Consider the following 12,338-nt stretch of genomic DNA (forward strand, 5'->3'; position numbering starts at 1 on the left):
ACCATCTCAGCAAGCTAATCTGCACTGACTACATTTCCGCTCTGCTCAAATCTCATTTGTTCCAGGAACTTTCCTCTAAACAGAATAAGAGAAACACAAAATATACAGTAGATATCTCTGAAAAGAGCACTTGTCAAGAGCAAGTAAGGATTACCAAAATATATATCCATGTGGTACTATGTCATAAGGACAGCCGAGAGGAAGGATATGCAGTTAACAGGAGCCTACCAAAAGATTACTTACCACTCTCGCCACAGACTCTCATCTACACATCTTAAGAACAAAAGCTCATCTCCTTTAGCACACAGCAAAGCACCTTCTAGTCCTCCCAACAAGACACCAAGTGTTTTTTTTTCTTTTTTTTTTAATACAATTTCACCCACATTGCCGGACACAGACTGATGATATCAGTAAAATAATACGGTAACGGAGTTGTTGCAGGTACCTCCATGTTACACATACCTCCATCTGGCTGTAAAATAAATAAATGAATAAATGGAAGGGCTGAGATTTCCCCCTTCCACAGGGACATGAGCACTTGCCACTCGCTCCAGCTGCTGCTTCCCAAGATACAAACAGAAGCTCAAGAAAATGCATCTGTCAGAAAGCACCAGTATGACAGGATCCACTGCAAATGCACCTTCCACTCTTGCCATTGTTTCCCCTTGAATCTAACTCCTTAACGTGACATTGTAGTATGGTCTGAAGTACCTCTTACATACAGCATAGATTCTCGTCAAATTGTTGTAATCAAACTCGTATCAGAATAAATTTCATTTCCTATCTTCTTCCTACCTACACTGACTCAAGTAATATTTTACTACAGGAAGTGTCCCAGGGGGCTTTGCAGCAGAAGGGAAGGAAATGAGATTTGTCATAAGAAAAAAAGAGAAGTAGCAGAGTTTGATCCAAAATTCTACACTCTGTCTACATCTGCCTCTGCCCTTACTTACCTGATGAATAAATGAAACCCTAAGCGTGATGGCACTTAATCTAGTTATTTGGACTGCTCTCAGTGCAGAAGCCTATAGTATCAGCTCATACAACCCACAACAATTCTGGAAGGTACAAAAAACAACCCTGCTTACCTTTCATCCCAAACTTAGAGTGTCTTCCAAACTTCAGAATAATGAGCATTATTACTAAGCCAGTGCACACCAGTGCTGCAATTCCCACCACAACATACACCTAAAAAAAAGGACACAAACAGATCTGCTTGTTTTGTTCTCATGAACTACCTTCAAAGACATTCAGCATACATTCAGATTAACCCAGTTAGGTAAAGAGATTCATTTCAAGTGGGAAACATTGGCACTCAGATCAAAGAGTATACAAAACAGCCACTTGTTGAGGTTTCTTCTATCCTGCAGAGAACAGAGATTCAGACACCTCTGAGAACAACTTTTTCAACATCCTACACATTCAAGGCAGGTGGGAGGGAGTGCACATCATCCCCTTCCCTTCCAGCAGAGTGGCATGTTATAAGAAAACATGTAAGAAAAGCATACAGGAAAATTTTTACTGTGAGGGTGGTTGAACACTGGTGCAGATTGCCCGGAGTCTCCATCCCTGGAGATATCAAAACCAGAGTGGACACAGCCCTGAGCAGCCATGCTGGCCCTGCTTTAAGCAGGGGGGATTGGACCAGAGGATTTCCAGAGATCCCTTCCAACCTCAGCCGTCCAATGATTCTGTTATCAGACTAGACAAGACTGTCTGGGATCCTCCCAATTTTTTAGCACAGTGTCCCAACTCACAGTCCACTCTCTGGTTCACAAACGTACAGACTCTCCACTGCCTGCTGCTTTACGAAGTCACTGATGCAGGGAGGCTGCAATGTAAACCAGACTGGCCACCCACTACCGGTTTCCAACAATTCAGTTCAGGAGAGCATAAGAGGCAAGGCAGCAAAGGAGGAGGCCCACCAATTCAGCTACTTATACTAAAATCTACTGCAAATTACTCAATCAAAAACCTACATGAAATCATATTTTAAAAACATACAATTAGAATTTGAAAGTTCATTGCAGCACATCCTCTCTGTAAGGAGGAGATGACTCCAGGACTGGAATTCAAACAACAATCTTCAAATTACCTCGGATGTCTTTGTTTCGTAAATAAAGAGTTGTTCTCCTTGGCTAAAATTAGAAGCAAAGTCTTGGGCTAAAAAATTACAGTTAGTTGTTTGGAAAAGCATGAAACAAAATAGCAATTTTACTTGGACTGAAAAGTGATTCACTCTTTCAAAAAATGGGGGGAGGACAAGAGTGGGGATCATTGATTTTCTTTTTTTTTCCTTTTTTCCTGCATTTTGATCACAACACACTAATAGCTCCCGTGTTCTGGTAGCTCAGGGTCCTATTACAATCTCTGCAGTTTTGTGAGTTGTATAGCCAGAAAGTCCGCTGAGATTACAGATCAGGAAACAATGTATATACTTACAGTGATGCTATCTTCATTCTCTTTGTTGGAAACATCTGTAGAAGTGATTTGATTACTGTTATTTGTGGTGTCTCCAAGATCATTAGGCGTGGTTTCATACTCTTAGGAAAAGAAAAAAGGTTGCTTTTATAATTTCGTAACCTTAGAGGGGAGAGGGTTGTCTTTATTATTTCTGCTCTATAAGACGGTAAGGCCACTAACAACTCTCAGGACTCTGAGCTCTTTGGAAACAATACATAATTGCTAATGTAGCCGGAACATTTCGGGGGGGGATCCCTGTGGCAGATAACCAAACAAATGTGTTGTGACTGACAAACTTGAAAACAGAAGCGATCTACACCATAACGTGTATCTCTACTGGAAAAACTAGAGTTAAATAAGAACTCCATCCATAAAGCTATTTTTATGCACTTCTGGCTTCCCATTAAAAATGAAAGACTGCCCTCTACACTGAACTTCTCCAGCCTTGTATTCAGCCAAATATAGGACAGTCTTAGAAACTAGCTTGGGGACTTTTGTTTAGCTGAGAAGAACTTGGCAGATGGGTTTTTAGCTAGTTTAATACTATCAAATGTGAAATAGCTGTTTTTCTTCATTTAAAAAATAATAAAAAATACTGTTGTGTGCACAGAGGTTACAGTTTAGCATCATAAACTGTCATACAGGTAAACCTATAAAAAAATCAAGTGCCTGAGATGGTATGAAGAAATTTGATTATCAAAATAACTCCACTGACAGGTCTGCAGGGGTGAATCCAGAACTATGCCATCAAAAGAATGAACTTTTTATTGAATTATTTATAATTATTTAAAAATGAAACACAGATATTTACAGTCCATTATTTCCTGTCAAAATTCTTCAAATGAGATTAAAAGAATTAAATAGTATACATATGAACTTAGAGAAATGTGCATTAAAATAAAATAAAAAACGCATATATTTTATGATGACATCTGGAAATACACATAACATTTCAATTTCATTACTGTAATGTGTGCAGATGAAAGAAACAAACAAGGGCAATAACTGCATCTATTACAAAATGCACCTCCAGCATTGTAATATGAATTTGCAATTAACTGTGGATTTCTTTACATGTTTTGATTAAAATCGGTGCCATAAGCCTACAGATGAAATTTTAACTGTGAATCTGAAAAAGCAGAGCGCAGAGGCATAGCTCTCACTAACTACAGAGGCAGGAACTCTTCCAACCACAGAGCTGCTGCTAAGCAAGGGCAGGGAGGGCCTGCGCCTCGGTAGAGTTTATCTTCTTTAGCTCCCAAGGCCAGTTTGGAGAGCTCAGCTGGCAATGCTAGCAACAAGCTGCACTGGGCTTTTGATCTTCATGCATGCACGAACATATTTGCTTTCTGCAAAGCACTCGGCAGGCTACAGATTTTTTGGTATATGAAGCTATGCAGCTACCTCTGGCACCAGTGCTACACTCCATACAGGCAGGTTGTCTAATCAGCTCACGTAGTCTATTTTGGCTCTACACCATGCATGCCAAAGGAAAGGACTCTTTCAAGCCAAAATACATATTAAATATACAGAGCTTTCATGAGAAACAAAATTTAATTTCCTGGTCTTTTACCATTTGAATTCTCCGACTCAGCACTGCATCTCTATGCCTACAGCTTCCTATGCAGCAAGGTTAGAACAGCAGCAAGAGGCAAATGAACAGCACTCCTTACTCCAGGCAGCACAAACCCTGCCTGAATGGCTCACCTGTGCAAGAAGCCTGGACACTCTTAAAAGGTGCTGTGCAGACCATCCGCCACTGTGACTACATGCTTTGCCACAGCAAAGGAGGAGACTTCTGCTTCATTCATTTGCAGGCAGAGGCCGCTTTATAACAAGTATCTCTGCCTACAAGATTGGGCTTCCTTTACAATTAGCTGGGAAAATCTTCACAAAGATAGTTTTGACCAACCCTATATTTATCGTAGCTTTATGAGACCAATATACAAAACAAATATTTAGCGCCTTTGCTGCTCTGCCTTTGTACTACAAACTTTCAAGAGGGAAATGTTTTGCTCTTAATTTTACCTGTAACTAGCAGTGGGCAAAAGCCGATGCTATTTGTATTTCTATTTATACTCACATCTGTACTAAGCTATTGGAAATCACACCCTGACGGACTAATGAGAACTATGCAGAATGTTTCAGGTCTGGTCTGTGAATCCTCTGAATGCACTTTTATATTAAAATGGGCAAGAGCTAAAGTAGGCCACGTCGGTACACTGGTGTTGCGTTGCCATTCCCCCTGTATAACTGTGAAGTGCTTCCATTTGAACTACTGCCAGATCTTCGAAGCCTCTTGAAATCGGTGAGCCAGGCAAGGAAAACATGCGCAACAGCTATCCAGCCAAAACCGGGTGATTCAGAGTTAAACAAATTCCTGTTCATTTCACTATGAAATCCTGACATAGACACCAAGCACTCTGATACAGACAGGGTCATGCCTCTTGACTCACGCTATGTGGGACTTGTATCGCTTCAGGGCCAGGCTCTCCGGTGCTGCGTACCTCATGCAGCCACCTGTGACTACACCAACTGCGGCGAATCACAACTGAGGCTGGGCAGTATTTTGCAGCCATTTCACAAACAAGGCGCACGGTGGCTGAGATACAGACAAGAGCACAGTCACACCAGCACCGGGGGGTCACCCTGCACAGTCCTCTGGGGGGCTGGCTGATAAGGGGCATGCTGTCTCTCTCATGTTCACAACCACGTTAGAAGCAGCAGCGTGGCACGACGACGTGAACTCAGAGCCAAAGAAGCCGGCTTTGCATTTGATTTCCTGCTCAGCCCTGGGTGAGTCGCTTTATTTCTCTCACTTACTTCCCAGACGGGGCCAGGACAGCCTCCCCTCTCGGCCTTTTCCGAGAGGTGCCGCAGAGATGAGCTGGAGGCACTAGCAACTGCTCCGTGCTTGCAGCAGGCAGTGCCCCACGCAGCCGGGACTCCCCCAGGCAAACACGATGTCACGCAGCCTGCTGCGACCTCATCAGTTCTTCTGTTTGCCGCTGTATGCTCAAAACACTTAACGGAAAACATTTGAAAATCACCTCACATGGAGCACAGGACACAGAAGGTCAATTCCCAAAGGACAGACCAAACCCAGCTATTCAAAGGGCTTTGCTCCGCACAGATGGCTACTCGACGCTGGAGTCCCCTGCCCTCTGTCGCTTCCGTCTCCACCTCCTCACAGCCCGGCCCTGGCCAGCTATGGGCACTGCTGAGCCCGGCCCTGCGGGCCAGTAGCCCGGCCTCGGCCCCAGGGCAGTGCCCAGTGCCTGGGGCTGTGGCTGCCCATGGGCCCGCCAGCAGCCCCGCTCCTGGCTGGGGTGGTGGGATGGGCCTGGCTGCCAGGCCCTGGCCTGATGGACCCCCATGGGGAGCCCCCTGCCCAGCGGCGCCCTGACACTTGCAGGGAAGTACCTTGCAGTTCCCATTAACTTTACCTGTAGCCAACAGACTGACAGACACACAGCTAGTCCCAGTGCCCAGCCAGATCAAATCCTCTGCCACTGCTTTTACCCTTTACACTAGGCACACTTGCAACATGATTAGCACAGGGCTGTGAAAAATGCATTTTAAAGGGAAGACTGCGGGGGGTGGGGGGGTGGCAATTCTTTAAATCTTCCAACATAATCTAAGTTGTGGGTAAACAGGTTAGCATAGAGATAGAGAGGTCTGAAAAACCAGTCATGAAAACTGCTTAGTCTCTCGGGGGAGCTCATCCCAGGGGTCCCACTGTCAGGCATAAAGGCAGTGGTTCTCTGAAGAAGTGTAGCAGTTCCTAGACTTTCCAGCCGGCCTCATTTATGCACCTCACTAACTGGACCTGTTAATTTGGAATAATTAAGGGAACACTCCGGACTACAAAGCGTTTCTCAAAGCAAGCACTGAGTCACTGAAACGAAGATCAAAGACAGCAGTTTCAAACAGCAGAAAGAAAAGCCAGGAATAAAAAGGAAGGCTGCTTTCATCAGGACTAGGCCTTGCAGGCTGTGATCCGCTGGTGCAACCTGAAGCACATATCTCAGCAGAAACCTACCCAAGTCAATCGAAGCACAGCACTCACATGGTTAAAGCCATACACACACATCAGGACCTTGCTAAACAGCTCAGAATCAAAATCTTCATGCATATAGCTTATATAATACAACACATGTAAGAAATTGTGCAAACCATCACCACTTTCCCACCCCTCAACCCCCCCCAAAAAAAAGCATTTGGAAAGAGAGGGAGGGGAAGCTATCCTTTGGTATTTCTAAGCGCTTAAAGCCAAACTGATGCCTCAATTGCACATTTGCTAAAGTTTAATGACATGGAATGGAATCAAAGCAATAACATTTAAATTAGCTTAAGGAAACTTGAGTCATGGGCCATTTCATCCAAATAAAAAGTACTCCAAACAGGATCCAGCTTCTTCTGGAAGCTAAAGGGTGTTTGGGTATGTCGGTTAGGATGGACTTTCCAACTCACTAGAAGTATACCAGAAGTATTATGTAAAACTAGCCAGTTGCTTTTCATTCTGCAGCTTCTATTCTAGTGCACACTGGCTTTCACTAGCTACAGGCCAAAACATTACGCCTAACTAAAAAACTAACGTGAACACTGTGTCATCAAATCTTCTGGCACACACTCAGATATCACCAAGTTGATGGTCTGCTTATGCAAGAGAGATTAAGGGAAGGTACAAATGAGCGGACAGAGCAAAATAAATTGCCTACAGGAAAAATTACTTGTGCCAACCTCATTTTTAAGTGGGATTTAAGGGTACATTTTGGAGGCAAAACAAGTATGGAATCATCCCTGAAAAAATAAATTAAGTTATATAAGGAGAAATCACAAACTCTCTTTCCTCCAAGAAATGCCTCCAAAAGGTTCACAAAATCTCATGCCTGTGAGCTACATCAGAGAGCTGTCATCCTACAGGATCAACTGCAACCATTCGTAGCAGTGGATTTATGCTTCTCCTAATGTGAATCAAAAGCAGCAGAGTAAGTAAAACATCACATTGCCCTCATGTATCTTAACTAATATAAGGCAAGAGAAGAACCAAAAATACAAAATACCTTTTAGAATTGTGTTATAATATGTGCCATTTCAATTTAACTGAGCCTGACATTCAATCTTTTAACGGTTTCAGTTCCTTCATTTCTATCATTAAAAGAAAAGAAAAAGGAAATCAAATATATACCATAAACGTCTGGATCCACAATTGGGCCACTACCTGTACATGGAGAAGAGAAAAAAAAAGAAAAAGCTTTGTAAATAGATGGCAAATGCTGGAAGAATAAGAGTTTCTTTAGGAATTTTTTTAAGAGTTGACATGTTATTTGCAATAGCAATGATCAGTACCTACACAAATGCAAAGCAACATCAATATATTGCAGTACCTGTTTATCAGATTACATTTTCAACCATTTTGGAGCTATCCCAAAGGTTAATATTTTGCTTCATGTGAAACAGCTAATGCACAGGCCACTAGCTCTGGCAAAGGCAGGCGTATTTCCCAACTGGGCAAAATTCTGCTTTCCGCTTTTAATGTATATCTGGAATAAGTGCAACAATAACTGTTCCTGTTGAAAAATCAATGGTAAAGTTCCCCCTGACCTCAAGTGGAAGCAGACTTCAGTGAGCATTAACAATCACTGACCTCTACCTGGTCAAAAAATTTTGCTATTAAATCACTGTGAAAGCAAACCAGTGAGCTGGCAAGTTAAGGGCTAGAGGTAGCAATGACCTAAGCAGCACCATTTCATTTGCTCTGTAAAAGGATGCTTCCAAGAAGCCAGCTGCACAGCTGATACACAGACAGAACTCTTACCAAAACAGTCAAATGTCTCAGAAGCCAGCCTTTACCCAAGCAAATGGATACCCGTCTGTCCTGGTTTCGGCTGGGACAGAGTTAACTTCCTTTTTAGTAGCTGGCGCAGTGCTGTGTTTTGGATTTAGTGTGAGAATGATGTTGATAACACACTGATGTTTTAGTTGTTGCTAAGTAGCGCTTATCTTAAGCCAAGGACTTTTCAGTCTCCCGTGCTCTACCAGCAAGCAGGTGTGCAAGAAGCTGGGAGGGAGCATAGCCGGGGCAGCTGACCTGAACTAGCCAAAGGGGTATTCCATACCATGGAACGTCATGCCCAGTATATAAACAGGGGGGAGTTGGCCGGGAGGCGCGGACCGCGGCTCGGGAACTAACTGGGCATCGGTCAGCGGGTGGTAAGCAATTGCATTGTGCATCACTGGTTTTTGCCTTCCCCCCTCCCTTCCTTTTTTTTGTTGCATTCCTTTTCATTACTATTATTATTATATTTCATTATTGCTATTGTTAGTATTATATTTTACTTTAGTTATTAAACTGTTCTTATCTCAACCCACGAGTTTTACTTTTTTTTTCCTTGGCTTTCCTCCTCCTCACCCCACTGGGAGGGGGAGGGGGAAACGGCTGCGTGGTGCTGAGTTGCTGACTGGGGTTAAACCACGACACCGTCTAGCCTAAACTTTTCTAAATTTTACTAGTTCCAGTTCGCAGCTTTTTCCAATCACTCCACATATCTAAGGCTGAGCACATATGTGAGTATAATGCACAGAACACCCATGAAATTAGCGTACTATTAGACTATTTACACTTGGAAAGATACTTGTGTTGTATTTCAACATACTCATTCATTCTGGTCTATAATGTATTTATAGCACAGCTTATGTAGTAGGCTCCTAATCATCTCTTCCATATTTTTACTCCTTCTTTTTGTTGGTTTGGAAATAAAATTAACAGATAGTTAAAATCTCTAAAGATGAATCAAACTTCAAAAAGCATAATTCTGTTTATAGTACTACACAGTAAATCCATAGCAGTGGCATTACGCTGGCACAAAGCCACTGTGAAGTATGACCAGAAAACTATTGTTTCTGCTTATGTCAACGTACTAAACAGAGTTGCAACCTATTTGCAGAATGGCAGCAGATAATTAGGTTTATTTTTAAATGCATTTGAAGATATTCTAGTATCCAGAGATATAGGTTAATAGACCCCATGAGAACTGTCATGTCAAACTGCAGAAATAAATAACAAGTGAAGAAAGCTTGTACTATCTGTCCTCAAGCAACTTCTGACCACGGTTTTCTGTCCATAAAAGTTCATGGATTCAATTTTTCCAGTATAAAACATCCATCTGCTGAAAGACAGTATTTCTAATTTACCTTCTGTAATCTGAAGGGGAAAAAAACAACAAAAAAATTCCCAGGCCTTTATTCCCGAGTTAAATGGCAACATTTTTGTTACTGTTTACTGGAATTGGGATAAAGTAATCAGATTAGTTTAACCCCTAACTCCTGCCAGGGATATAAACTAGGTAGTCATCAACTCCATTCAAATACCTTTTATATAACTAAATATTTCAAATCAAGTTGCAAAAATCAAGACGCTGGATGAAACCCAAATTTCTATTTAGTATTCCCTACATAAAAACATATCTACCTAATCATCAAAACATCAGTTGAAGCTATTTTAACATTAAACTTCACCACAGTAATTTTGCACATTTACACACAATTATTTTTAAGGCAAATACAGAACAGCATTGTCATTTTGGACCCTGTTAGAACAGGTTGTTGTGTAAATAAACTATTAAGAGATTTAGCCTATTCACTCATCTTTATAAACTACATCAACTACACTTGGTTTGCTTGCTTCTTTCTTTATAAAGTTGACATTTTCAAAATAAAGCAGCAGCAAAAGACTCAATCCAAAAACATACTTCTGCAAAACAGCCCGATGTTGTTATGCCGCACAAGCAAGATGCTACTTCTAAGGCGTATTTAACATATTCTTTTACTTTGGCAAGATACTATGTGACTTGGATTCCTTCAGCTGAATTTTAGAGTAGAGAGCTGGTAGGTGAATAAGCTTAATTAAAAATACTTATTATTGGTAAAAATCTCTCCCACATTCTTTAGCTGTTTTGGATCAACTATGAGAACAGCCTCCAGAATAAAACATGAACATTTCTTGCTTACTGTTTGCTGCAGTGTAGTCTCAAATAATCAAGTCATCCTCAGCAAGAACAGCTTCACAGAAATCCAAGAACTTTAGCAGATTAAAGCTAGTTTAAAATCTAGCTAACAGAATATGAAATTTATTCTTCCAGGCCTTCGTATTTAAAGCAAAGTCTTAATTTACAACATTAACTGTGTTATCATTAACTCAATCCAAATCCCACTGTGGTACATGCTTTCCTCTCTTTGATGCCTGCATCCTCAGACCAGTGAAAAATGTTCTGCAAGTAGCATGCTGGAATTTGAGAGCATCTTAGCACAAATCATGTCTTCATCATGTTTGATGCAACTTTGAAAGTGGAGTATTACACTGTTGATAATAGAACATGCTTCAGACTTAGCTGCATTTAATTTAGATAGACATACGGATTATAGGTGAGGGGGTTTTCTTAATTTTCTTTTGTTCTTACCTTCAGAGCATTTGCCCGTAAGTGATGCAATAACCAGAGAATCAGTTTAAAGCTCAGTGACTATACCCCACCCCATGAAACATCAGGGCTGGTATTTAATTCAGTCATGAAGGCATGGAAATGAACATAATGCCAGGGCGTGGGCCTTAATCTTTATGCTTCATTGTGCAATATGTGGGCCAAAAGAAGAAACTACACAGTAACGACAGCACTGAAAAAGCCTTTTAAGGGTTTGAAAAAGCCTGACAGTACTTTAAATAGTAATAGTTTAAAACAAAAATTGTAATACAATGCACAGAGGATTCTAGTTTTTTAACATGTGCTTTTATGCCAGCTTCAGTGGAGGAGACAACAATGTTGTGACGTTTTCTAAAGCTTAATGCCATGATTCTTATAGGAAAAAAGTAAAAACAATATTGAGGAGGCTAAGTAGATAAGCAATTTCCCCCGTTGTTAAGACTGGTTTAGTGCCATCCACTATGCGTGAACTGATTTCTAATGCAGTTACATTCTGTCTATACATAGTCCAGTTTCCTCTATACTCTTTTTGTGAAGCTTAATCCACCACAGAGCTTGGGAAATGCTTAAAGAACACAGCACAGATTATCTTTGGAGACTTATATTCCTTATGAGTATAAAGAGGATGGAACAAATAAATAATGCTGTCTTTCTAATTTGGAGGATACCTACAGTTCTATTTACTGATTTAAAAGGCCACAACTAGGAAATTTTCAGTGTACAGGGGAGAAGCATAAAGGAAAAACAGAATAGTAAAAGGGATTTGGATCAAAGACAAAAAATGATAAATCCACCTAAATGTATTAGAGGAAATGTTATTATGTTAAGAAAATGAAGCCAGGTTCATATTAAATAATCAGGCTGTAAGAGAACTTCCACTGTACACAGAACATCTATGAGGTGAACTGTCTTACTGAACCGTTATAATGCAGTATTAGAGGACGCCAGTAGATGAAACCATGGCATGTTTCTGCAATGAGTCTATTTAAGGAAGAACTCCAGAGAAAAAAGAGGAGAGGAGCACTAAGGACAGCAGGACTAAATAAAGCCTGGTTGTATCAGCTCTTCACCTTCTCCCTCTAAGGGTGGGAAAGCAAAAGACCTGCCATCTCTCTCCCTACAGCAGACTGAGCTGATAGGGAAAAAATACAGACCATATTTTTACTGTCTGTAGCCTGCAATGTAGGAGAGAGAATTTAAATATTCACTTTTTTTCTGCCAGATAACATTAGCACTGCACATTGCTGTTTCAAAAAAGAAGGCGGCTATTTATATCCCACGGCTGAAAAGCCAAAGGTACACACATGCTCATATTTTCAGATATGACTGTGCAATTATTTGTGCAAAAACATGCCTTTATTTCCACTCCAGCTGTGCAAGGTCCACTCAAGAGTT

The 12,338-nt window shown here is 41.1% G+C and overlaps 1 protein-coding gene across 1 annotated transcript in view; it reads right to left on the reverse strand.

Annotated features, from left to right (window-relative positions):
• NTRK2 (neurotrophic receptor tyrosine kinase 2) overlaps positions 1-12,338 on the reverse strand; it is a 204,559-nt gene that overhangs the window by 144,773 nt on the left and 47,448 nt on the right. The window contains exons 9-10 of the mRNA XM_050912895.1: positions 2,443-2,543; positions 1,089-1,188 (exon numbers count right to left, since the gene is read on the reverse strand). Of these exons, the coding sequence (XP_050768852.1) occupies positions 1,089-1,188; positions 2,443-2,543 (201 nt within the window). The remainder of the gene's footprint in view (positions 1-1,088; positions 1,189-2,442; positions 2,544-12,338) is intronic.

The sequence above is a fragment of the Gymnogyps californianus genome, chromosome Z (assembly GCF_018139145.2).
Source record: "Gymnogyps californianus isolate 813 chromosome Z, ASM1813914v2, whole genome shotgun sequence".
Taxonomy (NCBI): Eukaryota; Metazoa; Chordata; class Aves; order Accipitriformes; family Cathartidae; genus Gymnogyps; species Gymnogyps californianus.